The following is a 26,482-nucleotide window of genomic DNA, read 5'->3' as shown; positions in this document are numbered from 1 at the left end:
CCCCGCCCCCGCCCCGGACGGCCAGGCCGGCCCGCGGGCCCCGCCCCCGTTCCTGCCCACGCCCCGCCTGTGGCCCCGCCCCGTTCCCGCCCACGCCCCGCCCGCTGGCCCCGCCCCGTTCCCGCCCCCGCCCCGTTCCCGCCCACGCCCCGCCCGCTGGCCCCGCCCCGTTCCCGCCCCCTTCCCGCCCCCGCCCCGCCCCGCCGGCGCCTAGGGCTCGGCCCCCTCAGCTTCTGCGTCCGCTATTGGGGCAGATGGCTGCCCGTCAGTGCCGTCACCTGGCATCGGGGGCGGGCTGCTCCGGGAAAATCCACGCCGGCATCCGGACAGGCGGGTTCCGGTGGGTGCTGGGTGCCGGGTGCCGGGCCCTGGGTGCTGGGGCCTGGGTGCTGCGGCCTGGGGCTGCGGTGAGCTGAGCAGGCCCGGCGGCCCAGAGGTAGCATCCGAGCGGGGAAGGCGGGGTGGGCGCGGTGGCCGAGGGGGCCTGGGCCCTGCCCCTCCTTTGGGCCCCAGGGCGGGCGACGTGGGACTCTGGGGGGAAGGCGGTTGCGAGGGACGGAGGCGTCGGCAGACTCGGCCCGCGTCCCTGCCTTTCGCGCGGTCGAGGCCAGAGGGTCCCCAGGTGGCGGCCGCCCCGCCCCGCCCCGCCCGGGGGAAGAGCAGAGCAGCGAGGGCTGCAGACCCGGGAAGAGCTGCGGCGCCCCCGCGGGGGCGGGCGGGGGGGGGGGTGCGCCGGCCTGTGTTGGGGGCGTCTCGTATTGACTGCGCGGCAGGCCTTGCCCAGGAAAGCGGAGCAGGTGGCTAAACTCGGCGCCTCGGGGAGAGCCCTAGAAAGCCGTCCAGGGCTCGCGCCCCTGCGGACGAGCCGGTGGGCTCCCTGGAGGCGGGGACGCCGGCCCAGGGCAGGAGCAGGACAGTCCAGCACCTTGCAGCGAGCGGGGACTGTACAACCTGAAGGCGGCCCACGCCCGAGGGACCCTTGGCTGAGGGGTTTCTGGTGCCGGGATGTCAACAGGGTCAACAGGGCTTGACGTCCCAACGTCCAGATGAGGGGGCTGGACTCTCCCCAGAAAGGGGGCGCTGAGGGCCAGGTGCTGCCACGACAGCGGCCCCTGGCAGGATGGAGTTGGGTGTCGGCTGGTTGGAGGGGAGGGCACCCCGAGGTCGGCAGGCCCTGAGCACGGAGCTGTCCCAGGACGCCAGCCAGAACCGCAGCCGCGCTCTGCAGCAGGACCGCCCCTGGCTCCGCCCCAGCCCGAGGGGCCTCCTTGCTTCCCTCCTTCCTGGGCAGGGATTCAGACTTGCCTTGCTTGCGTCTGTCTCCAACCCGGGACCGACCCCAGAAAGCAGAATTAAATGACCTAATTAACCCGACTTAATCTCTTCTGCTTCATTGTCCTGAAGTTGGAAAAGGCTTAGCGAACTCGGGTCTGCGCATCTTTGCTCACGCCGTAACCTCAGAGCCCAGCGCCCCTGTGCCGAGAAGCAAGCATTGAGGATTATCTGTGCGCTTCGGTGCCACCGGCCCTTGAGCTCTGCCCCACTGCCACACATCCCGGAAACCCAATTTGTCGCCTTCAGCCCTACTAACGTTTGGGGCCAGGTAATTTGTTGGGGAAGGGGCTATCCTCTGCAGTGTAGGATATTCAGCACTCCCGCTTTCTGCCCACTAGTTGCCAGCGTCACAGCTTTCCCTGCCAGATGTGCCCTGGTGGGACAAAATGACCCCCAGTTGAGAACCACTGGCATAAGCAATCTTAAAGTCGCATTGGGGTGTGGCCTCCTGAAGAAGAACTTGGTATACGTAACCTCCAGAAGGCTGAGGCCAGCGTCGGGATGTTTTGTGCACAGCTTGCCAAGAAAACAAGCTGTCCTACGTAGGGAGGTACACCTGGGATGGTAGCCTGGGACGGAGAGTTCAGGAAGTTGTATTTAGGGAAGAGTAGGGATGCAGCCAAGGCCTTCATTTCTTCCCCAGAGTTGATTAGAGGGATTTCTGGCAGGATCCCAGTGATGGAGGCTCGAATGGTGGTGGTGGTGGAGACACACACACACACACACACCTGGCACCATTGCCATCCTTCATCCTGCCCTGCCGGGCTCTTGCAAATGATGTGGGGCTGTCCTTGTGCCTGTTTGCAGCTATGTCCCCTCCGCAGCGCTCTGCAGACCCCAAGAACAGAGATTCAGGGGGCAGGGCCTGTCTCAGAGGCTGCTGCCCTCCCCACCCCCGTGACTCCAGGCCTATGGCTCCTGCTCGAGGCTGCTGCTCACCCTTCTCCTTCCTACTCAAGAAACCTGTGTTGCCTGCCATGTGCCCCGTTCCTGGGCCTTGCCCAGGGTCTCCTCCTGGCACTGACCCTGTGCCCACCCTGGTCTGCCCCTTGCCTGTCCTATGGGTTGGCAGCTGGCTCTGCCCTGTTCCTTCCTCATAGTGATTGGCCCCAGGAGGGCTGGCCAGGCTGCTGTGTCCTGCTGCTGTGTTTTCAGACAACACTGGAGGAACCAGCTCTAGTGGGTGGGAGGAGGAGGTGGGGGTGGCTAGGTGGGGGTACCTGAGGGGAGTCTCTGGTTCCCCTCTGCACACCAGACCTTGCCTCGGGGATCTTGCTTTGCACCCCTGCCCTTCTGTGCATGCCGCCCCTCACTTCCTGGGTGAGCCACCCGTGGGTGCCCGAAGACCCACCTGACTCCGGTGTTCTCACCTGGATCCCCCCTGACTCCTGCCTTGTCTGTCTCTCCCCCCGTCGGACAGACGGACGGACCCTTCTGCTGGCGGGCACCTGCCTGAGGCTTCTGTGTTTGCTGGCTCCCTGTGACTGGGGACGCTGAGTTGCTTATTGCAGGAATAAGGCAGAAGGGCCAGCGTGCGGGAGGGGGTGGGCCTGGTGGTCCCTGAGCGGCACAACCCCTCAGTGTTCCCTCCTCTGGGATGTAGAAACTTCTGGAGGAGAGGATTTAAATGTTGGTGGCCTTTTAGCTCCCAGTGTCCCCCGTAGAGAGGCTGGCATCGCCCTGGTGAAGCAATTCCTTGGTTTTGAGCAGGGAGGAAGCTTTCTCAGGATTTGGGGATTTGGGAGGCAAGGCAATCAGAATGTTGAAGAGAGGCCGGAGGCGGCATCGGCTGGACACCCAACCTGTGCTGCTGGCTCTCCTGTGGCTTCTGGGCTTGTTTCCTCCTCAAGGTGGGATGGTTCAGCACATGGAAGCACATGTGTGGAGGCCCTGCTGTGGCTTGGGCCTGCTGGGCCATGGGATACAGAGATGAGGGCATCCTGGAGCTTGTCCCTGGGTAGGGGATGGGTCTTGGTGGTAGATCAAGTGGCACTGTCCAAGGAGCCTGAGTGCCATGGGGGTTGAGAGCCGGTCTGTTGGGGGAGCACTTGGGCCTCTCTCAGGACTTGGGCCAGGCTGGCCTGGAATTTGCACACCGGAGCCCATGAGGCAGTGGGAGAATGGGCCAGTCTTCCTGACAGGCCGGCCAGGGACACGACAGGCTTTGGACAGACGTGTCATCGAGCCTGCAAGCACCCACCGGCTTGCCCAGGTGCTGGGCAGGTGGTTGTAAGACACAGTCTCTGTGACTTTCAGATTTAAGCAGGCAAGAAAGCCAGCCTGGAGGGGTGAGTGGAGCTGGAGAGGAGGGGCCCGTGCTCTACTTCAGTGAAGGCAACCGTCAGTCCTAGGAAAGTCAGGAATATCGAGTAGTCTTAGAACCCAAAGGCTGAGTAGGGTGGTGGGGTGCAGAGGTGGAAAGTGAGGGCCTCTGAGCCAGAGAGGGGACTAGAGTCTGATGCCCCGAGTGGACCACATGCCTCCAAGAGTCCAGTTCTGACATGAAGCTGGGCTGACATCTCAAATCCTTCCCCTCCCAGGTGCTGGCAAGACCTTCATCCCTTCCAGCCGTTTAGGTAAGTCATGGGCCTCATCAGGTCACACACCTTCGGGTTTTCTAGAAGTGCAAAAGTCGATGATCCTTGGCAGGAAGAACCTTATCTGAGAATGAAATAATAGAATCATTAGGGTGCAGTTTTATACGTCTACCATTTTCAGGGCTTGGACAGAATAACAAGATTAGGGGCACGGGGAGCGTTGTATGACAAGCTTTTCAGTGACTTGACAAATTAACACAGATTCTGAGAGTCTTGAATCTCCCTGGTGGGGGTGGGGAAATAGGAATCTAAATACTTTTAGCTAAAGTCGTCAGTGATTTACCAGCAACACATGGGAAGCTGTGACAGGACAAAACAAAAGCAAGACCACGCCGTACAGACCAAGGTCAGGTCTTGTGCAGGCTTGGGGGGCAGGAGGGCCTCCTGGTAGATGTGAACATGCGGGGCTCCTCCCAGTGATGACTTAGCTCCTCTGTTCTTTGTGCTTCTGTGAGAAAAGTGATGCACACACCCAGTCACCGAGGGGTACCCAGCCCAGTCCAGACTGAGCTCCCCTCGTGGGAGCCTTCTAAGAAGGCAGGCCTCAGCCCCAGGTGCCCGAGCCTCCTTGCGCAGCAGCTTAGAGGGCAACCCTGAGCCCTGAGCCCAGCCCTGCTGGTCTTCAGCTGGCGGGCATGGACATCTCCCGTGCGGCTTCTCTGGGCGTGGCTCTGGCACACTCAGTGCCGACAGCACGGCCTCGCGGTCCGTAGAACATACCCTGTTCACAGCTACGTCAGTGACAATAGTAGCTGCTTGTCCCTTTGCTTTGCACTCTGCTGTTCTCCTTCCGAATCAGTGGGTATCAAAAATCAGGTAACAGTGGCTTGGGTCCTACACCGCCAGCTGTTTGCTTGGTTGGGCCGTGCCCCTGGAGGGGACCAGGCACCAGCTGGTGTGGCCCTGTCTGTTTCAGAGACGAGGAGAGCCTCCCGCAGGCTGGCCCTTGAGCCCAGGGCTGGAGGTTCTCCTTGGCCGTCATGCTGCTGAGAAACTCGAGGAGTGGAAGCATTTGGATCAGGTGGCTGTGAGGGGCAGCCCCAAACCAGGCTGTGTGAGCCCCCCTCCAGCTGTCTTTGCAAGTGCACTGCGGTCCCTCTTTGAGTCCCCACCGGAGTCCTCCTGTGCGGGGCAGATGGGCCCTCCTGCCAGGAGGGCTGGAATAAAAAAAGAGAAGTAATAGTAGCATCGAGGAGGGTGTGGAGAAATTGGAACCCTCCTGCTTTGCTGCTGGGAATGGAAAATGGAAAACTGGTGGCTCCTCACGAGTTAGGTATCCGTTTACCATATGACCCAGCAACTCGGTTCCCGGGTATGTACCCCGCAGTGGGAAAGCAGGGACTTGAGGAAGTGTAGGTACACCGTTTGTAGCAGCCCTACTCATAATACCCAGTAGGGAGAGACAGCCCAACTTCCAACAGCAGATGAATGGTAAACCCAGTGCGGTCTGCCATTTACCAGTTTCCTGCAGCCCCATGGAGTACTGACGTGCCACGGCGTGGATGGGCCTCGAAGACCGGACACTGAGGGAAAGAGACCAGACCCACAAGCCCATGGATTGTGTTGTTCTGTGTATACAGAATGTCCAGAACAGGGACACCCATGCACACTGCACATTGGTGGCGGCCAGGGACTGGGCGAGGGGACAGGGGGACCACTAATAGGGACGAGGTTTCCTTGGGGGTGACGAGGATGTTTTGGAACCTGGTAGAGGTGGGGGTTGCACAGTACCGTGAAAGCGCTAAATGCTGCCGAGTGGTTCATTTAAAGTGGTTAGTTTCATGGTAAGGGACTCTCTCTTCAGTAAGAGGAAGGAAGAAAAATCCGAACCGTGCCCCATTTCCCTTTGGGGTTTCGATCAGGCAGGTCTTGGGAGGCCTGGGATGGTCTGCCCTCCCCTTCCCTGCGCCCTGCCCTGACCTGGTGGGAGGATGCACCTTCCTGGGTGGTGGGAAAAAGTGCTCGTCTCTCCAGCAGTTTCACCAATGTCAGCTTCTAGGAGAAGTCTAAGGACTTCCAGAAGGAACAAGTCATAGCACTTGGCTTCTTAAGAGGTTTCTTTTTCGTCTCTGACTGTGCTTTTCTGTTTGACTCCCGGATCTGACTGCACTTGACCCCTTTCTGTAATGAGGTCTGTAACGATGGACAAGGCCCCCGGGTGCCCGTCTCTGTTACTGTCCTTTGAGGGTCACAGGCACCGTCTCAGCCCTTTGCTTTGACTGACTCCATTGGAGGGCATGATGATGCCTATTTGTACGCAGGCGGACGTGGCGGCGCAGAGTTTCCGTAGCCTGCCCCAGCCCGCACAGCTGGCAGGGGGCAGAGCCAGGGTCCCAGGAAAGAACTTGTGCAGTCACATGTTTGCTTTGTGGGTCGTATTTTCAAGGTGTCGATTTTATTCCAACATGTGTGATCATCCAGCCTTATAGACTTTTTACAAGTGAGGTTTTGAAAAATAGGAGTATTTAGATTAACATACCGATTTTTCTACCTTTTAGTTACAGTACGGTAGGAACTGTGTTTTCAAATAAGTCCAGACTGCTTGGCAGGCATGAGCATGCCCGGGGAGACCCCGAGGTTGGGGGCTGGTTTTCCCACGGGATTTGCATCAACTCCATGACTTAGCTCTGGTGAGTTCGGGTGGCCTTTTGCAGCTAAGTCAATATGGATCAACTGACCCTGTATAATTAGCAACATTTATTCTTCTATGATGACTGCATTTTGACCTCTCTAACTTGGTGTCCTTCGCAGAGAATTGTGCCGGATACGAGGAGGGATGGGGAACGTCAGAAGCCAGTTGGGGCAGAAGTTTTGTTCCCAGTTTCTCCCTGAGGAGCAGGCCGAGATTGATAGACTGTTTGATGCTCTGTCATCGGAGAAGCACAGCTCAGACACCTCGCCCCGATCCTTCTCTCTGAAGGCGCTAAAGGCAAGAGCAACAGGTGGCAGCTAGTGTGCGGTGCCGGGCTGGTGCTGGACACCGTGGCCCCAGGCCCGAAGCGGCTCTGTGTCGATGTCTGTCACGCATACGGCAGCACCTCGCAGCTCATTCTCTGTACAGGGCCCATGGTCTGCCTTTTCTGCTTCGCAGGCTGCGGGATCTGTTGCAGTGGTTTGGCCTTTGTAGTACGGTGTTTTGGGGGACACTTCTAACTTGAGATCAACCAAGGGGGCCAGCCCTGCATGTCCCATCTCTTAAACCTTGGTCCCCTGATTTCCCTCCAAGATCGGGTGATAGGCAGCCTTAGCGGGGTTCCTGGGTCTGGTCACCACAGTCTCAAGTGTACCTTGCCTTTAGATAAATTTGTGTTTCATGTCCTAGAATTTTTATGGTACTCCTTTTTTTTTTTTTTAAGATTTTATTTATTTATTCATGAGAGACACAGACAAAGAGGCAGAGACACACACAGAGGGAGAAGCTCCCTGCGGGGAGCCCAATGTGGGGCTCATCCCAGGGCCCCAGGATCAGAACTTGAGCTGAAGGCAGATGCTCGACCGCTGAGCCACCCAAGCAGCCCTAGATTTAAAATTTATTTTTATTTTTATATTTTTTAAAAGATTTATTTATTCATGATAGAGAAAGAGAGAGAGAGAGAGAGAAAGAGAGAGAGGCAGAGACACAGGCAGAGGGAGAAGTAGGCTCCATGCCGGGAGCCCGACGCAGGGCTCGATCCAGGGACTGGTCGCGCCCTGGGCCAAAGGCAGGCACTAAACCGCTGAGCCACCCAGGGATCCCCTAGATTTAAAATTTAAATAAAGCTTAAGTAAAAATACATATTAAACACAAAGACCTTGGGTAAGAAGAGTTGGCTCTACTCCTCTAGAGAAGTTCTGCACAGACATCTGTTCCACATGTTAATAAATTCGGACAGGCACGTGGCAGCTGTTAGTCTAGAATGAAGAAGGCATAAGCAGAGTGAAGAGCCAGCAGTGGCCAGAGACAGGAATGATGTCACCAGTTTGGGGCGGGGGGCTGCAAGGTTTGGAGGGCAGGATGGAAGAGTCTGATGGCCAAGATGAGCCACAAGCCAAGACACGTCAGGCCTGTGTGTTTTTTGGGTGGTATGATGCCCTTGGGTGGAGGGGAGGGTATACATCTGGGGTGTAGGAAGGTTGAGTGCTGGGAGAAGCAGCCGGGAGCGGCAGTCTTGGTCCCTGGTCCTTTCCCTACAATCTTACCACATGTAGCTCGACCCTGTCCAGCCTTCTCTCCCACTTGTCCCCAACAGAGCCACATTGGGGAAGCTCTTCCCCTGGAGATGGTCACCAGACTGTATGATGGCATGAGGAGGGTCGACCTGATGGGGAAGGCAAAGGGGCCCAGCGAGAGCATCTCCCGCGAGCAGTTCACAATGTCCATGTCCCACTTGTTGAAGGGAAACTCTGAGGAGAAGAGTCTTATGATCCTGAAAATGATTTCTGCCACAGAAGGTCCTGTGAAAGCAAGAGAAATCCAGAAGGTAGAGTGGCCACGGGGCCCTTTGCAGCCATGCCACGCAGCCTTGGTGTGCTGGGGGAGGTGGGAAGCAGCTAGTGGAGGTGCATGGAGATGCCCCCTTGGGGTCCCTAGACCACTGGTGAGGTCAGGACTCCTGGACAGAGCCTTGGCGAAATAGAGCTTGAACACCCACCTAAGTAGTGTCATCTCTAATCATGTTGTGGCCCGTTGGTCGGCATTGAAAAGATAAAGCCCCCTTCCCAGTGTTGATAGGATGTAGGTCATGAGTCGAAGTAGAAATGTCACTAATGGGAAAATTGTGGTCCTGCAGTTTACAGAGGATCTGGTTGGCTCTGTGGTGCATGTGCTCAACTACAGACAGGAACTGAGAGGCTGGACCCAGAAGACAGGCCTGGGTCCCCCACCCAGGGTGCAAGTGCTAGCTGCCCAGCTCTTCTCCGAGATGGACCTTCGAGGCAAGTGCCCCGTGTGCTCGCCCACTGAGACCTTGACACGTAGACTGCTACCACGTGGGTCTTGGTCACTGTGAGCTTATAGTGAAGTTTCAAGATCCATAAACATGAATCCTCCAAATTTGTTGTGGATTATCTAGTTGGTTGGCCATGAAACATGCCTCAGAGTAAATTGAAAAGGACTGAAATCGTACAATGTTCTTCAACCACAGCAGAAAGAAATTATAAATCTGTAACAAGAGGCATTTGGGAAATTCACAAAGATGCAGAAATTAACGTAATCATTCCGAGTGTCCCTTGTAATCCTGATTCTGCAAGGTCGGTAGTGATGTCCCCACTTTCCTTTCTGATCTTAGGCATTGGAGGCTTTTTATTTTCTTGATCAGTCTAGCTGAAGGTCTATGAGCTTTCGGTGGATGTTTTCAGAGAGTTAACTCGATACGGTTGTTTTCCTCGGTTACTTCCTTCCTCTCCACCCTAGTCTTCTTTCTTCCTGGTTGCTTCACATTTAGTCTGGTCTACTTTCTCTAGTTTCCTAAGGTTGGAGGTTCGGTCATCGATTTGAGATCCCTCTTCTTTTTCTATATAGGGATTTACGGCTATACGGTTCCCTCTAACCACTGCTTTAGTTGAACCCTGTAAGTTTTGTTGTGTCACGTCTATGTGTTCATCCCTCTCAGTATTTTCTAACTTGTGATTCCTCCTTTGGTCTCTTGGTTCCTTAGATGCATGTTACTCGGCTTCTCCGTGCTTGTGAATTTCCCAAACCACCGCCTGTTGTTGATTTTTTTAAATTTTTTTAAAAATATTTTTTATTTATTTATGATAGTCACACACACAGAGAGAGAGAGAAGCAGAGACATAGGCAGAGGGAGAAGCAGGCTCCATGCACCGGGAGCCCGACGTGGGATTCGATCCCGGGTCTCCAGGATCACGCCCCGGGCCAAAGGCAGGCGCTAAACCGCTGCGCCACCCAGGGATCCCTGCGCCACCCAGGGATCCCCTGTTGTTGATTTATAATTGCTTTCCACTATGGTTGAAGAACATACTTTGTATGACTTCAGTCCTTTTAAATTTACCGAGACGGGCTTTATGCACCAATGTGTGGTCTGTTCCAGTCAGTGTGCATGTGCCTTTGAGAATAATGTGTATTCTGCTATCATGGGATGAGAAAGCATATACGTTGGCATTTATGTGGGACTTAAAAATACCTATGGTGAATCTCTTTGCAAAGTAGATTTGTTTTATAAAAGCATTATTTTATTGTAAACCTTGATTTTAAATCTTATTTTGTTATATTTTACTCATTTGAGAGAGAGATAGCAAGAGAGAGCACGAGCGAGGAATGGAGGGAGAAGCAGGCTCCCTGAGAGCAGGAAGCCTGACTCAGGGCTCCATCCCAGGACCCCGAGAGCATGATCTGAGCCAAAGGCAGATGTTTAACCAACTGAACCACCCGAGTGCCCCTGTAAAGCTGGATTTTAAAATCCAGTTGGAAAAGAGGTCCTATGTCAAAAATCAAGTGATAAATTTGGAACTTGGTAGGAGAATAACATAATATACGTAAAAATATCAGTAGTCGGCCTTCTGGTATTACCATCCTGTCACCTCCTTTTGGTGGGTAAGAGATAGAAAACAGGACTATAAGAGGGGGTCAAGCACAATTCATAGTTAATGAACACTTTTTTCCCCAGATAAACAGTGGCAGTGGGGGGTGATTAATAAGTTACCAGGCACTACTCTGACTTGCCTGGAGAATGTCACACTTCTAGGTCCTTTCGAGATGGCGGTGTTGGGTGGAAGTCCTGGAAGGGTGGTTTTGGTGTGGCTCTCAGGAACACCTGCTTAAGGATTCAGGGCCGGGCCCACGGGTGAGGCCTGGCTGTCTCCTGGGCCTCTGCACTGCAGCTTGCAGAGGAGACAAAAGATAGATGTGGACATTGAGTTGTTGACATCCGTGCAGGCACCAATGCAAACCACATGTGAAACTTTAAATATTCTGGTAACCACATTGAAAGAGTAAAAAGAAGGGTGCGTGGGTGGCTCAGTCAGTGAAGCATCTGCTTTTGGCTCAGGTCATGATCCCTGAGTTGTGGGATCGAGTCCCACGTTGGGCTCCCTGCTCAGCGGGGAGTCTGCTTCTCCCTCTTCGTCTGCTTCTCCCCCTGCTTGTGTTCTCTCTTTCTCTCTCAAATAAATAAATACAATTTAAAAAAAGGTAAAAAGAAACAAGGGGAATTACTTATAATACATCCAAAGCATACTTCAGTATCAGTAATCAATACAAAAAGTGATTGAGCTCTTACACCTATTTTTTCATGCCAAAACTTTGAAATTGGGTGTCTATTTGATACTTGCACAGCTCTGCTCAGACCAGCCACATGTCAAGTTCTTAGGACCTCGCGTGGCTCACATGTTGGACGGCACAGGTGTGGGTCATGGATGTCAAGTGATGCAGTGGCCAAACCGATTGTGTTTGTTCCTCCCCCAGGTGGTGAGAAGCTTCCGGGGCCTCAGCAGCTGGACTGTGAGTGTGACCTAGCCATGGTCGAGGCCTGGGTGTTCAGGGTCCCCCATGTAGCCACGTTTCTGAGTGTGGTCATCCACAGAGGCTTTCTCCTGCGCTTGCCCCTCGATCTGGCCACGCTGGTCCCTGAGCGTCACGTTGACCAGGAGAGGGTGTTTGAGAGTGTCCTGGACATCCTGTCGGTCATCTATATCAACTCCCACCTGCCCAGGGAGCAGCGGCACCGCTGGCGTCTGCTCTTCTCGTCCAAGCTCCACGGGCACAGCTTCACCCAGCTCTGTGGGCACATCACCCAGCAGGGCCCGTGCGTCGTGCTGGTTGAGGACCATGATGGTCATGTGTTTGGTGGGTTTGCATCCTGTTCCTGGGAGGTCAAGCCTCAGTTTCAAGGTGAGACTTGGTCCCCAAAACCACATGTGGTAGCACGGTGCTCATTAAGAGTTTGGCCTGTGGCTGCTGCCTGGGAACCCCTGAGCCGACGCAGGGCGCAGCGTCCAGAGGCTTTCTTCCACCTCTTTGGGGTGCTCACCTGGACACGGTGGGGAGGAAAGGAGGAGGAGATGCTGCTTTGTGTGGTCTAGTGCATTGGGGGTTTCTTTGGTGATTCTGGCAACAGAGGAAGGCACACAGGACAGGTTTCCTGACGCTGGATGTCAGGTGAGGAGGCAGCGGCTTGGCATTAGGCATTATTTTAAACCATAGTGGGTCCAGGCCACGGGGGAGGCTGGGCTGTGGGTGCTTCAGCTGCTCCTGTCAGATGGATGTCTCTCGTCATGGGCCGCCCCTCATTCCTGGACAGCCTGTTTCCTGAAAGTTTGTCTGCTTTGCTGTGTCTGCTTTCCCTTCTGCCCTGGTTTTCCAGACCTGTGATTTTTTTTTTTGCAACTCAAACACTCATCGTGTGACTTTCAATGCACTGGATGAAAGTCTTTGAAGCAAATTCTTCCCCTTCCTTAAAGAAACGTGCTCTGATGAACATTTTTAAAGGATCGTTTATCTCCTGGGCAGTGGGCTGTTCTCCCCAGAGATGCACCTGCCTTCCCAGGGTCTGATGTCCCCGCATGTGCCTTGGGTGTGGCCCTGGCTGCCCAAGCCTGGTCCTCAGTGGGTCGCCCCACCTGTGAGATGGGGGCATTTCCCGAGAGACCGGATGTACCTCTGCCCTCGTACCCAGGAGCCAAGTGGTTAATCCTCTAACTGGCTTTGTTCCTAGATGTGACAGACCGATGCCATGTGCTCCTCAGGAATAGGAACTGCGAGTCTGAACCAGAGGGTCCTCTGTTCCGTCCCCACATCTCTCCACACAGTTCCCACCGGTGTTGCTGTGGGGACCTCCTTATCAGCCCCCTGGTTTGCATCTCGCCTCCAGTCCATTCACCACATCCCAACATGTGTGACATTGTGCTCTTCTCCTGAGACCCGTGAATGCTGCCCGCTGGAGGTGCGCCTCCTATCTCTGGCCTCATGACCCACACCTGTCGCCTGGTGCTCCGAGCTCAGTCTCCCCAGGCTACCTGCAAGCTGTGCCCCCCTCATTCTCAGACTTGGCACATGCTACTCTTCTCTCCCCCCTGACCTGTTTGCATGACCAGCTCCTTTTTAGGACTCATCCTAATGTCACCTCCTCCAGGAAGCCTTCCTAAACACAGGAGGGCTGTGTGCACTCTGAGTGTCCTCTGTAATTCTGCACACCTATGCACACCTTCCCTCTCCTAGGCAAGCTTCTGGAGGCTGTGTCCAGGTGCAGAGGTGACATTACTAGGGAGATTTTAGTAGCAGCAGGGTGGCCATCTGCCTGGGTTGCATGAAAGGAATCATGAACTGAATCTCTGAGATCCTGTTGTTTCTAGGATTTGGTTTTCTCTAAGACTTCAGAATGTTTTAGATCTTTAATCCAGTTGCTGCTACTAGCCCTTCCCCACTGTGTCTGGGACCCCCAAGGCCACCCACATGTCAGCGACTCCCTAGGAGGACCTGCAGGACTCAGGCTACAGTCTCACTCGTGGCCGTGATTTATTACAGCAAGAGGACACAAAACAAGATCAGCAGAGGGACAGGTGCCAGTTTCCAGAGCCCTCTCCCGGGGGTCACACAGGACACACTCAATTCCCCAGCAGTGTTGTCTACCAGCGATGCTCGTTAGGGACTCAGCACCCAGGGTTTTCCTGGGGGCTGGTTATGAGAGCACCCTCTGCCTCATATGCACATTCCAGAGTCCCGGGATGGAAGCAGATGTTCTGCATCAACCACGTCGTTTGTACAAACCGTATCAGGACAGGGAGCCCCTCTTACCAGTGCTGAGAGTGGGGGACCCTCCTGAATCCAAGTTCCCAGACGCCTGCCCAGGGAGCTTCCTTGGGGCCGAGTCTCAGCCCTGCTGGGTTAACTTGCTTCTGTGGCCCCCCTCCTTGTCACGGGGCCTGGGGGAATGAATGAGGCATCCTCCCCCAGCCCGTTCAAGGCTTTGGGGGAAGACGAGCCTGTTTGCACGGTTGGAGGCTCTGCGCTCGGGTACACATCTGAGAGTTGTCCTAACAGGCGCGTGGCCGCCTCTCCCAGCTCTCTGGTATTCACTGCAGGCCGGCTCCTTGGGCTTAATAGTATATTAAGAAGCAGTATTAGTCTCCCCGAAGGTCAGTGGAAAACCACCATTGGCAGGTTTTCAGACGAGCCCATGCGGTCCTGAGACACGAGAGCAGAATCCCGGCAGAGGGCAGCCTCGCATCACAGATGCGGTCAATATTCAGCCCTCAGTGGTTCCAGTCCTTTTGTTCTGGTTTGTTCTGGAAGCCATCCTAACCTTGCAGACTCCACGGGGAGTCCCTTCCTTTCTGCTTAGGTTTCTGCAGCCGCAGTGGAAAGACCCACGGCTTCGGGCTGAGCAGACATTCTCTAGAGCGCCGGGCAAGGGGCCCAGGTCCCCAGAATTGTGCCAACTGGTGCTGTGTGGGAAGGCAGCTCGGGCACGCTGCCGCTGGCTGGCGGGCGGGCGTCGTTGATGCGTGCTTGTCCGCACTCTGGTCACTTTCAGGCGATGACACTTGCTTCCTGTTCTCCATCTCCCCCCGCATGGCCGTGTACACGTCCACGGGTTACAACGACCACTACATGTACCTGAATCACAGGCAGCAGACCATCCCGAACGGACTGGTAAGAACCCAGGGAGACCAGGGGCCGCCCCTCCTTTGTGGTGTCCTTCCCACAACGGGGTCCATCCTGACACGCCCGGCCTGGCACTTGCCCCGTACGTGGGGGGAGCTGTAGGCCCTTGGCTTTGTGCCTGGGCCATTCACTTCCATCTGCCTGGGTCTCCGTGCCGTGGCCAGTGACAGCTGGGACAGAATTTTCTCCTGCAAGGTCAGGCTCTGCTGACACATGTCCATGGTTTGGGTGCAGATGGTGGATTCGGCCACTTTTCCTGTGGCCTTTGTGACTTGAGCCCAGATTTGGGCTCCCCAGGCCCATCAGGAGTTGTCAGTGGGTGGCTCACAGGACTGGGGCTCCCGTCAGGGTGGGCGCACCTCCCACCTACTCTGTCTGCAGCCTGGAGACTTAGCCATGGGAGGAAGGTGATGGGGAGGGGTGCTGGGATGGATGCTCCCGCCTGTGCCCCACCCACACCTGTGAGCTTTGTGTGGGTGAGAAGTGGGTCTCCTGCCAGCACCCTAGCCTGTTCCTTTTCTCTGCTGCTTAGCACAAAGTGCCTTTTGGGAATTTCCAGCTCTGTGCTTGTAGAGCAAGGCCCAGGAAGGCTGGTCCACCTTGTCAGGGTGGAGGGGACCCCAGTGCTCCTTCCCAGGCTCACTGTAGGCTCCTGTGGGGCCATCTGAGGGCCCCAGACACCTCCCAGAAAGGGCAGTTGGGTGCCCTCAGGAATATAGTCCCCAGTAGGTCCTCAGGAATCGCCAGTCATCAGCCTGAGGGAGAAGTAGCCCTGAGAGTCAGCATTTCTGCTCTAGTCTCTTGCTCAGCCTCCGTCCCCATCCTGCCAGGGGCCCGAGAAGGCAGCGGTGGAGGTGGCATTGGGAAAGGTCATCGGGAGGCTGAACAGTGGTTCTGTCTCGCTGGCCTCAGCCTAGTGTGACAGGCGGTGGAGACATTGGGTGTGATCGCCCCCGGGTCTGCTCCCCATTTCTTGTCCCTGCGGGGTCAGCCTGGGCTGAGTAAGACAAGTACCCTTGTGTGTGTGGGGTGGGGGGAGTGGGACAGATACAGGTTTTTAGGGTCAGGATTGGTGCTGACCTCTCCCCTTTTAGTTTAATGGTTTGAATCTCTAGGCCCTGGTCTGAGTTCAATTCTTCTCTTCTCTTCTCTTCTCTTCTCTTCTCTTCTCTTCTCTTCTCTTCTCTTCTCTTCTCTTCTCTTCTCTTCTCTTCGTTTTATTTATTTATTCATGAGAGACACAGAGAGAGGCAGAGACATAGGCAGAGCGGAAGCAGGCTTTTCACAGGGAGCCTGATGTGGGACTCGATCCCAGGACTCTAGGATCGTGCCCTGAGCCAAAGGCAGACACTCAACCACTGAACCACCCAGGCATCCCTGAATCCTTTTTTTCTGTCCTCTGCTGTCACGTGTGCTCCCAGCCAGTGTAGCCTCAGGAGAAGGAGCCATGGGGTGGGCATCCGGACACCTCAGTGATTTATTTTAGTAGCTTGAGGCAGGATGTTTACATTGCAGGATTCTGTATGTTTCCAGTTTTTTTTTTTTTTTTTTTTAATTGAAAGAAAACCGCATCCACCTCTTAGCGGCCCTCCTGCCAGTCTGGTTCTGGAGGCTGATGCAGGCTCTGAGTGGCGTCAGAGACTGAGGAGATGCCGTGCTCTTCCCCCCACAGGGCATGGGAGGCCAGCATAATTACTTTGGGCTGTGGATCGATGTGGATTTCGGGAAAGGACACAGCAAGGCCAAGCCCAAGTGTACCACGTACAGTAGCCCTCAGCTGTCAGCCCAGGAGAACTTCAGGTTTGAGAAGATGGAGGTGTGGGGAGTGGGGGACGCCCCGGTGTTGCAGCAGGTGAGTTGGGGGGCACGGCTCCGCTGTCTCCATGCTCCCCCTTTACTCTTCCATCTGGACGTAGCTTATCCTAAGTCTGGTCCCAGCAGCTGATGCTGGACAGAGATGCTGCTGGGTACGCAGTGGGGCTGGGAGTCCTGTCGGGGTCTGTGGGGTTTAGTAAAGCAGGGCCCTGCCCTCGGTGGGAGCCTAGCAGGTGAGTGGCCCGTCTACAAGATGAGGAAGGTCTGGGGTTCCTCCTAGTTCCGAAGTTCTGCAGTGAGCTATTCTTGGACCCTCTGCACCTTGTGACCTCCCAACAACAGCACCCGGGGGGGGGCAAGGGGCACCTCAGTAAGAGTGCCAGAGCCCCCAGTGTGTTTTCCTCGTGACGACAGGAGGACATTGATTCTTACCATCACGAGCTTGAAACCAGCATGACATCCCTGTCGTTGGGCAGACGCTCACCGCGGTTCCCTTCTTCCCAAGGCCAAGAGCAGCAGGAGTGTCCTGGACAAGAATCCTGAGGCCCAGATCCTGCTGGAGGCCAGTGGGCGGAGTCGCCACAGCGAAGGGCTCCGGGACGTCCCGGATGGTGAATGAGGAGGTCCCCCTGAGCTTGGGCCTCCCGAGAGCTGGCCCCTGGCCCCCTGGATGGAGCGCAGCCCGCGGACCCCTCCCCATCTCACGTGTTCAACATAGGACTATACTGGTCACATCCAGGTGGTTCTGGATGTGCTGCATTGGAACACAGTAAAATTGCTTTGATGCTGTATGTGGATTTGTGGGCGCATCTCCCAGAAATCCTGAGTGTCAGCAACTTCATCCTTGTATTCTGTTCGTTTCTCGTCAGTGAAATCCGAAGACATGGATGCTTGAGACTTCTGCTGGAGCTAGCGTCTGATGGGCAAGCGCATTCCTGCCACGCAGGAGAGGGCTCTGCTGGGGGGGCGGGTCACCTGGCCCCCCCTCAAGCCACTGCAGTTAAAAAAAGTGCCTCGATGTCCCGTTCCAGCTGGTAAAGGGCAGAGGCACTGGGATGTGAGTCTCTGTGCTTTTGGGAGCAGCTTCCTATGACGTGGCATTTCTAGGTTTATATAAAAGCCTAAACTGTATTAATAGGAGGAATAGCTGAAGGCTTTGGAGAGAACAGGTGTCCCGGTGGCGGGGGGTCCTCTATAGGTGTTTGTAATTAGGTTCCACATTTGCCTTTCTCAGCTGCTTTGAAATGAGTCCGTGCCATGATCTACAGAGGCTCCAGGTGGTTCTGTTGTTAATTTAAATGTGGGTAAATCGGAAGCCTTGATACGTCCTGTGGTGTGGATTAGTGGTGAGTAATTTGACAGTACTGGCCTGGGTTCCTGACCCTGGTGCCACCTCCTCAGTGTCGCCCTCTGGCCAGGTGGCTTCCCATAGTGCTGAGGGGTGATTTGACAGCAGAGACTCCCTTTAAACCAACTCGAGTGATCTGAACGTGCAGACGATGACCTGGGTGGGTGTTCAAGGCTGGGCCGGAAGAAGCTAACCCCTCCATGAGAAGTCCCTCCTTCGCAGTTGCAGCTGTGGGTTCGTCTCTAAGACGTACACCTCCCTTCTGGGGTCTTTCGCTATAAACTTTGACAGATCTGAGGACAATGCAGCCTTTTATTATAGAACTTGCCTGATCACGAGCCATAGTAAACCTAGCTGCTTGCATCTTGCAGGTACTGTATTTTCTCCCAGGAAGCTCCTCAAACTTGGCCCTTAGCGGCATCCTGAGCAGAAGGCCTTGCAATTAGCTTTCAAAAGAAAAGTGTGTCCAATCACCCCTCAGCGTTTGCTCATGGGCACACTCTCTGCCTCGTGCTGGTTCCCATCAGAGGGCAGCGGACCAGTGGGCACCTGTTGCCCCAGATGGCACGCTCACACACACAATGGCGGGGGCCCAGCCCAGGTGCACGAGAAACCAGGGGTGCAGCCCTCTCGGAGGGCTTCTCAGCACACAAATCTGTGGAGGGTGTCACCGCAGCCGGGGCCACTGGACCTGGCCAGCCTCCCTCCCCCTGGGCCTGGGACACATGCGGTGCTGGTTTTAACAGTAAGGAGTTTGTTACTTGATGCAACAAAAGAGAATTCAGGGCCAATGGTTTCCTTGTGAGTGAAGACCAGTGAGGGCTCCAGAAGGTGCTGGAAGGAAGAGGTGAAAGGATGGGGTCCATGGGGCAAACGTTGCTATTGTTACTTTTCCTCCTGCCATGTTTTCTTTATTAAAACATGGTATATAGTAAAAAAAAAAAAAAAAAAAAAGTTGAAATAGGAAGGCTAGAACTCAAAGAGAAATCTTCCTCTAGCTGTGTTCTTTCCCAAGGAGCAAAGCCACTCATGAGAAAACCACTCCTGCATGAGAAAACCACCCCTTGCACGCCCAGCATGAGTGTGTCTTCTGCACTCTACCCTGGTGTGTGCCCCGCTTGTTCTTGGTCAGGGTGGCTTCACACATACCCATCAGTCTCTCTTTGACCTCACGGACCGCGCAGTGCCCTGTGGTGCGAATGCTCCGTGGTTTGGGGAACGTGACTGCTGCCACAGGCTCCTGGGTGTCTGTCTTGGTGTGATTTTTGTCGGGAAGAATCAACTCTTAGAAGTTGAATTGTTGGATCAAAAGATGCTGCTTAACTTCAATCCTGACAAATGAGCAAACCTCTTCTGAGTTCGGTTTATGCTCCTGACCTACCACCGTGCCTGTTTGCCATAAAGATACCGATACTGTGTTAAAACCTAGTTTTTTTTTTTTGTTTTTTGTTTTTTGTTTTTGTGGACCCGATATTTTCTCTGAGTGACCGTGAACCACTTCATATTTCAAAAGCCATCTGTGTCCTACCCTTCACCTAGTTTTCTGGGGCGTGGGTTTTCTTCTTACCAGTTTGCGAGTGTGCTTTTTTGAATGAAGCAAAATAGTTTTTAGCTTGTGTGCTAAGTATTTTTTCCACTTTGTTTGACCTTATTTTTCTATATGTAAATTTTGCATTTTTGTCCTCCTTTTTTTTTTTTTTACCAGCATTTGCTCTTTTTTTTCTTTTTAAGATTTTATTTATTTATTCAGAGAAACATAGAGAGAGAGAGGGGCAGAGACACAGGCAGAGGGAGAAGCAGGCTCCGTGCAGGGAGCCCGATGTGGGACTCAATCCAGGGACTCCAGGATCTCGCCCTGAGCCAAAGGTAAGCACTCAACCACTGAGCCACCCAGGCATTTACCCCCCCTTTAAAAAGATTTTATTTATTTATTCATGACGACACAGAGAGGCAGAGACACAGGCAGAGGGAGAAGTACAGCATTTACTCTTAAGGCTTCTGATATTTGTGGTTATTTACCCACTGTGATTAAAAAAAAGAAAGAAAGAAAATCAGGGCACCTAGGTGGCTCAGTCAGTGAAGCGTCTACCTTTGGCTTAGGTTGTGATCCCAAGACCCTGGGGTCAAGCCCCGTTCGGCTCCCTGCTCAGTGGAGAAGTCTGCTTCTCCCTCTCCCTTATTTATTTAAAATAAAATCTTTTTTTAAAAAATCATGTTTTCTTTTATTGCTTCTCTGCTTTCCATTTTTCCTTCTATATTTTGGTCCATTCAAAATGTATTTTAAAATGTACCTCTATCTTTCCCCCCCCCAAATAAATTCCAATATCTTTTATATATTAAACAGAATGTTTCTTTCCACCGACTTAAAGTATTGCTTTTGGGGCGCCTGGGGGGCTCATTCGGTCAAACTCCGACTCTTGGTTTCGGCTCAGGTCATGATCTCAGGGTTATGAGATCAAACCCCACATTGGTCTCTTCGCTGAGCATGGAGCCTGCTTGGGATTCTTTGTCTTCTCTCACCCCAAAGAAGGGGAGGAAGGGAGGACTGTTTTCTCATCCCCTGAATTTTTTTTTTAATTTTTTTTTAAATTTTTATTTATTTATGATAGTCACAGAGAGAGAGAGAGAGAGAGGCAGAGACACAGGCAGAGGGAGAAGCAGGCTCCATGCACCGGGAGCCTGACGTGGGATTCGATCCCGAGTCTCCAGGATCGCGCCCTGGGCCAAAGGCAGGCGCTAAACCACTGCGCCACCCAGGGATCCCTCATCCCCTGAATTTCTATATGAACTTCAGTTTCTGCCTCATGTTTTAAATACTGGAGTTTTACAATAAAAAGTTTTAAGAGCTATTCCCCAGTGATTTATTTGTTTTGGGATTTTCCTTCCCATGCTTGCCTGTTTATTTTCTCTGATCTTGGGTAACCCTTCTGAAAAGTTTGATGGTTGCATTTTAGAGATAGCATTAAATGTGGATCCGTGTAGGCAGAGCTGATACCTGGCAGGTGTGCACGGTTCCTGCCCCCAAGGATGGTAACGTCCAAGTCTGTAACATAGATTTTGTTATTGCTGGCACCATACGTGAACTTTTCCCCCTGATGGTTGTTTGAACATAGGAAGGTTCTTGATTTTTCTACCTAGTTTTGTGCCCAGCCGCCTTGCTGAATTCTTTGGTCTGGGGGTTTTCAACCTTGGGTCTGCATCAGAATCCTCTGGAAGGCGTCCTTAAGGGCAGGTGGAAGCACTGGGAGTGAACATTTCTTGTGAATCCCTGGGCTCAGTGCAGCTGTATGCTTGGCTCTGGTGATTTCTCCTTTTTTCTCTCCAGCGTCACTGAGCTATAACTGATACAACATGTTGAGTTGCACTTACTATGGTGACATATCTCGAAATGAGGATAATTTCCCTCCTTTTGCAATTTCTAGACTTTTTCTTTCTTTCTCTTGGTGGATTATATCAGCAAATACTTTCAAATTTCAGAAGCAGTGACACACTCTTCCCACTCCTGACATTAATGGAAATGGGTCTGGTCTTTTTTTTTTTTTTAAGATTTTATTCATTTACTCATGAGAGAGAGAGAGAGAGGCAGAGACACAGGCAGAGGGAGGAGCAGGCTTCCTGCGGGGAGCTCAATGTGGAACTTGATCACAGGACCCTGGGGTCAGGAGCTGAGCCAAACAAAGGCAGATGCTCAACCATTGAGCCACCCAGGTGCCCCAGGTCTAGTCTTTGATCATGGAGCAGGATGCTGGCTTTTCAGATAGATGTTCATGTAAAGGAAGTATTTGTTTGTATTTATGTTAAGAGTTTCTGTCCAGATGTCGAATTTTCTAAAAAGTGGTTTATTTTTTTTAGTATCCATAGTTTTCTGATTCTTTTTTTTTTTTTCATAAGGAATACCAAATCAGTAGGGCTCCAGATACTGAGCCACGTGTATGTTAACTGCCACTCGAGTGTGTGAATTCATTTGGACCGTGTTTGGTACTTTTGTAGCTGGGTGTACAAATGAGTTGGTCTGTAGTTTAGTTGTAAAGTTATGCTGGCCTGGGATGCCTGGGTGGCTCAGTCAGTGGAGAGTCTGTCTTCAGCTCAGGTCATAATCTCAGGGTCCTGGGATCAAGTCCCGCATCTGGCTCTCTACTCAGTGGGGAATCTTCTTCCTCTCCCTCTGCCTGCCACTCCCCCTGCTTGTGCACATGTGCTTTCTCTCTCTTTCTGTCAAATAAATAGAATCTTTAAAATTTTTAAAAAATTGTGTTGGCCTTAGAAAAATAATTTAGAACTTCTCTTCTTTGCAGGATCTAGAAAAAAAGCAAATGAAAGTCCCTTAAAGTTTGGGTAAAATTCATCGGGAACTTTTGGTTTTGTGGGCAAGGAGGGGTGAACTCTTCATTACCTCATCCATGTCTTTTATCATCTGTGTGGTTTTAAATCTCTGTTGGGGTTCATTCTGATGATTTTTTAATTTCTTGATAAGTTTTTCATTTTATGTAAGTCTTCAAATTAATTTACATAGGATTGACCAAAATATGTGAAATCTTTTATAGTTGTGGGTTTTAACTTGCTGTCCCTTTTCCTACATTATGTTGTACCAATTTTGCTTTTTTAAAGTTAATTTTGCTTTTATAGGATCTCCTCCCATGTGTCCGTTTCTTTTTAAAATTTGAGTTGTCAAATTACTCAATAAAGAAGAATGGAGGTAAATACATACATGGAGGTATTACTTTCTTCTTGGAGCTCTGCCTTTCTTGGCAGTACCGTGTCAATTGTGACAGATGTGTGTTCACGGTCGGCTTCTAGATTTTCTGCAGTTCTTATTCCAGTCACCACTTAGACCCAAGAGTTCTAAAATTTTGGCGTGCTGGACAATTTTCCTACAAATGGTGGTGTTGATTTTCAGATTTGCTGAACAGTGATTAGAAGAATTGAGATTTTAGGTGTGTCCTTACATGTGGCCTGCTAGTCTCCCACGGACTTTTCTGTATGTTTTCCTACGTTTTTCATACGATGCTCTATGAATTTGGATGCTGTGTTACTGCATGTGTAGGCTCGGTCAATTTTACTGGTGACTACATCTCATTAAATATTCTTCTTTCTCTCACCTAATGCTTTTGGCTTTGATTTTAATCTTGTCTGACAGTAACTGTGTCACCGCAGCATGTGCTGTTTGCCTGGTAGATTGTAGCTCAATTTTTCTGAGTCTGTTTTTTTTTTTTTTTTTTTTTTTCCTAAACTTTATTTTGAAGTAATTTAGATCCACCTAGAGGTTGCAAAACAAGTCCCAGGAGTTCCTGTGTACTCCTCACCTGGCTTCCCCTGATGAAAACATCTTCCCTACTCAGCACAATTGCCTAAACCAGGACACTGGCATTGGGACAGTGCTATCAGCTAAACAGCAGACCTTATTCCAGTGCTGCCAGTGTTTCCATTGCATCTGCTCTTGGGCAATGTCAAGGCTAAGGGTGCGGCGCTACAGCTGGCAATGTTTGCCCAAGCCTCTGACACCCACTACTAGCTCAGGGTTCCCCAAACCACCCTCAGATTGGACAATTTGCTAAAAAGACAGAACTCAGTGAAACCCATTGTACTGTTGGTCGGGCTTATTACAGGGAAGGATGCAGGTCAGAAGCAGCTAAAAGGCAGAATCTGGGGATGTTCCAAGAACAGAGCTCCTGGGCGGCCTCTCCCTGGGAGTCCTTCTAGAGAATCACCGAGTCTGAGCGTGGCCTGAGGGAGTCCCCTGGCCCCAGTCCTGTTAAGACTTTATCACATGTGTGGATTCACAGAACCATCACTACTGTTGACCTGAACTGTTCCATCGCCCCCAAAACTCCCTTCTGTTCCCCCCCACATATAGTCACGTACTTCCTAACCCTGTACCCTGGCAGCCTCCCCTCCGTTCTCTGTCACCCTGTCAGAGAATGTTAGGGACATGGAACCATTCGGTACATAACCAGGAAGACTGCTTTCTTTCACTCAGCATGAGACAGACCCAGGAGACCCATCCTGGGTACGACTTCTTATGGCTGGCTGGTACTCTGTCGTGTGGCACTCCCGGGTCCCTTCACCCTTCACCCACAGAAAGATATTTGGGTTGTTCTAAGGTCTGGCTCTTACAGGTGAAGTTGTTGCGAGCACTTATGTACAGATTTTTGTGTGTGCACCTAAGGGTCCGTGCCTGGGAGCGGAATTGCTAGGTCACATGCTAAGCTGTGTTGAACCTGACAGGATGCGGTCAGCCTGTTCTCCGGTGGCCATGGCGCACACCTGTCCCCCAGCACCGTGTAGGAGCTCTTGGTGCTCCACGTCCTTGCCAGCACCTAGTATGCTTGGTGTGTTCTGAGCTATTTTAGTGGGTGGTGTAGCACATCTCCTTGTGGGCTAAGTGGCACATCTTTTCCTGTGCTTTTGCACTATCTGCATGTCCTCTTTGGTGAAGACTCACTTCAAGACTTTTGCCCATTTCCTTTTTTTGTTTACTGTTAAATTTTAAGTTTTTGAAAAATATTCTGGGTTAAAGTCCATTTTGGGATATGTGACTTGAAAATATTTGTTTTCCAGTCTTTTTTTTTTTTAATGCTCTCAAATAGTGACTTTCCTGCACAAAATGTTTTGATTTTTGGTGGAATTCAATTAATCATTTTTCTTCCCCCCCCCCTTGGAGTTTTAAACACTTATTTTTTATTCAAATATAATTTAGCATTATATTAGTCATAGATGTATGATATGATTCCACAATTCTATGTTTCTCAGTGTTCATCAAGGTCAGTGTACCTAAAAAAATTTTTTAATTCCAGTATGGTTAAGATACAGTGTGGTATTAGTTTCAGCTTTACAGTATCATGATTCAACACTTCTGTACATTATTCCGTGCTCATTATGTGAAGTGCTTCATCCCTATCACCTGTCTCCCCATCCCCCACACCCCTCCCCTCTGGTGACCATCAGTGTGTTCTCTAAAGGTAAGAATCTGTTTCTTGGTTTGTCTCTTTTGTTCTTTGTTTTTTAAGTTGCACTTATGAACAAAATCATACAGTATTTGTCTTTCTCTGACTTATTTCACTTAGCATTATACCTGATAAGTCCATCCATGTTGCTGCAGATGGCAAGATCTCATTCTTTTTTAAGATTCTGAGAGAGAGAGGATGTACGGGGTGAGGAGAAGCTGATTCCCCACTGAGCAGGGAGCCCGACATGGGGCTTGATCCCAGGACCCTGGGATCATGACCTGAGCTGAAATTGAGAGTCCCACACTTAACCCACAGAGCCACCCAGGTGGCTCAAGATCTTATTCTTTTTATAGCTGAGTAATATGCTCGGGGCGTCTGGGTGGCTCAGTCGGTTAAGTGTTTAAATCTTAATTTCAGCTCAGATCATGATCTCAGGGTGGTGAGATTGAGCCCACGTTGGACTCAGTGCCAGGCATGGAGCCTGCCTAAGATGCGCGCTCTCTCTCCACCCCTCCCCACTGCACAGGCACATGCTCAGTCACTCTCTCAAAAAACAAAAGGGCAAGATCTCATTCTTTTTACGGCTAACAGTCCATTGTGTATATATAATATATACACACACCATACCTTCTGTATCCATTCATCTATGGATGGACACTGGGCTGCTTTCATGTCTTGGCTATCGTAAATAATGCTGCAATAAACATAGAGGGCATATATCTTTTTATTTTTTATTTTTAATTTTTTTGGTATATATCTTTTTTAATTAGTGTTTTCATTTTATTTGGTTCCCTCAAAGTTACAAATAGAATTACCATATGATCCAGTAATTCCACTAGAGGGTATTCAGTTTTTCATATCTTTTAGGGATGGTCTTGTGGGGTCATACCTAAGAACTCTGCCTAACCCTGGATCCCAAAGATTTTTCCCCCCTCCTTTTCTTCTGTGTTTTTTTTTTTTATAAATAAATTTTTTTTATTTATTTATGATAGTCACACACACACACACACACAGAGGCAGAGACACAGGCAGAGAGAGAAGCAGGCTCCATGCACCGGGAGCCCGATGTGGGACTCGATCCCGGATCTCCAGGATCGCGCCCTGGGCCAAAGGCGGGCGCCAAACCGCTGCGCCACCCAGGGATCCCTCTTCTGTGTTTTCATTTGTAGCTCATTGAGTTAACTTCTGTGGAAGGCATGAGGTCTGAGTCAAGGGTGGCTCTCTGAGGAGTAGATGTCTAATTGTTCCAACACCATTTATTGAAATGATCATCTTTTCTTCATTAACTTGCTTCTGGATTATTGTCCAAAGTCATAAGATCTCCTTTTTGGGGAACGGTTTTAACTATGTCACTGTCATTGTGAGTTCTAGGACTACTCTGATTACTGCATTTTCAGTGTGTTATGGTAGTTTGTGGTTTTCAAGGGTTGATTCCCTTTAACTTGTTAAATTTATGTGCATGATATTCTTAGTATTACTGTCAGAATATCTTGAGGTGGCTGAGTGACCTAGCACCTTCCTTGCTAATATTGGCAATTTGTATCTTTTTCCCTTTGATAGACCTCTAGCAAGATTGGCCATTTTGTTGATATTTTCAAAGAACTAGCTTTTGATTTGATTTTTTTTCAAAATCCAAAATCTTTGACTTCACTGGTAGCTGCTCTTTCTTATTCTTATTTTGGTGACTGTCCCTCTGCCCTTGAGTGTTCTATAAATGGGAATCAAGCTAAGCTGCTTAACGTTGTTCCAGTCTACTATCTATTGCTGAAAAGAAGGTTTACATTTCTGTTGCATAGTCTGATTTATCCATTTTACTTTATGATTAGTATTTTGTGTCCTG

At 51.4% G+C, this 26,482-nt stretch overlaps 1 protein-coding gene across 4 annotated transcripts; it reads left to right on the top strand.

Moving 5' to 3' along the window:
• The first annotated feature begins 202 nt into the window (after positions 1 to 202).
• Positions 203 to 22,798, top strand: MEAK7 (MTOR associated protein, eak-7 homolog). Of its 4 annotated transcripts, none has more exons than XM_072819477.1 (10): positions 203 to 340; positions 1,405 to 1,603; positions 3,876 to 3,911; positions 6,684 to 6,861; positions 8,162 to 8,392; positions 8,702 to 8,846; positions 11,335 to 11,760; positions 14,402 to 14,520; positions 16,205 to 16,332; positions 16,853 to 22,798. In XM_072819477.1, the coding sequence occupies exons 4-10, from the start codon at positions 6,709 to 6,711 to the stop codon at positions 17,118 to 17,120; spliced, it is 1,470 nt and encodes a 489-aa protein (XP_072675578.1). In that variant the 5' UTR covers positions 203 to 340; positions 1,405 to 1,603; positions 3,876 to 3,911; positions 6,684 to 6,708; the 3' UTR covers positions 17,121 to 22,798. The 4 variants fall into 4 exon arrangements, with proteins under 4 accessions (XP_072675578.1, XP_072675577.1, XP_072675580.1 ...); XM_072819476.1 differs by having other exon boundaries at positions 308 to 436; XM_072819479.1 differs by having other exon boundaries at positions 308 to 436; positions 16,205 to 16,384.
• Positions 22,799 to 26,482: the final 3,684 nt, after the last annotated feature.

The sequence above is a fragment of the Canis lupus genome, chromosome 3 (genome assembly GCF_048164855.1).
Source record: "Canis lupus baileyi chromosome 3, mCanLup2.hap1, whole genome shotgun sequence".
NCBI lineage: Eukaryota > Metazoa > Chordata > Mammalia > Carnivora > Canidae > Canis > Canis lupus.
This window is presented reverse-complemented; position numbering and strand designations above follow the sequence as displayed.

Excerpts from the sequence above, each read along its gene's own strand:
- MEAK7 (XM_072819477.1), top strand. The coding sequence starts at position 6,709 with ATGGGGAACGTCAGAAGCCAGTTGGGGCAGAAGTTTTGTTCCCAGTTT. Across the intron at positions 11,761-14,401 it reads GGTCAAGCCTCAGTTTCAAG|GCGATGACACTTGCTTCCTG; the intron begins GTGAGACTTGGT and ends GGTCACTTTCAG. Across the intron at positions 14,521-16,204 it reads AGACCATCCCGAACGGACTG|GGCATGGGAGGCCAGCATAA; the intron begins GTAAGAACCCAG and ends TTCCCCCCACAG.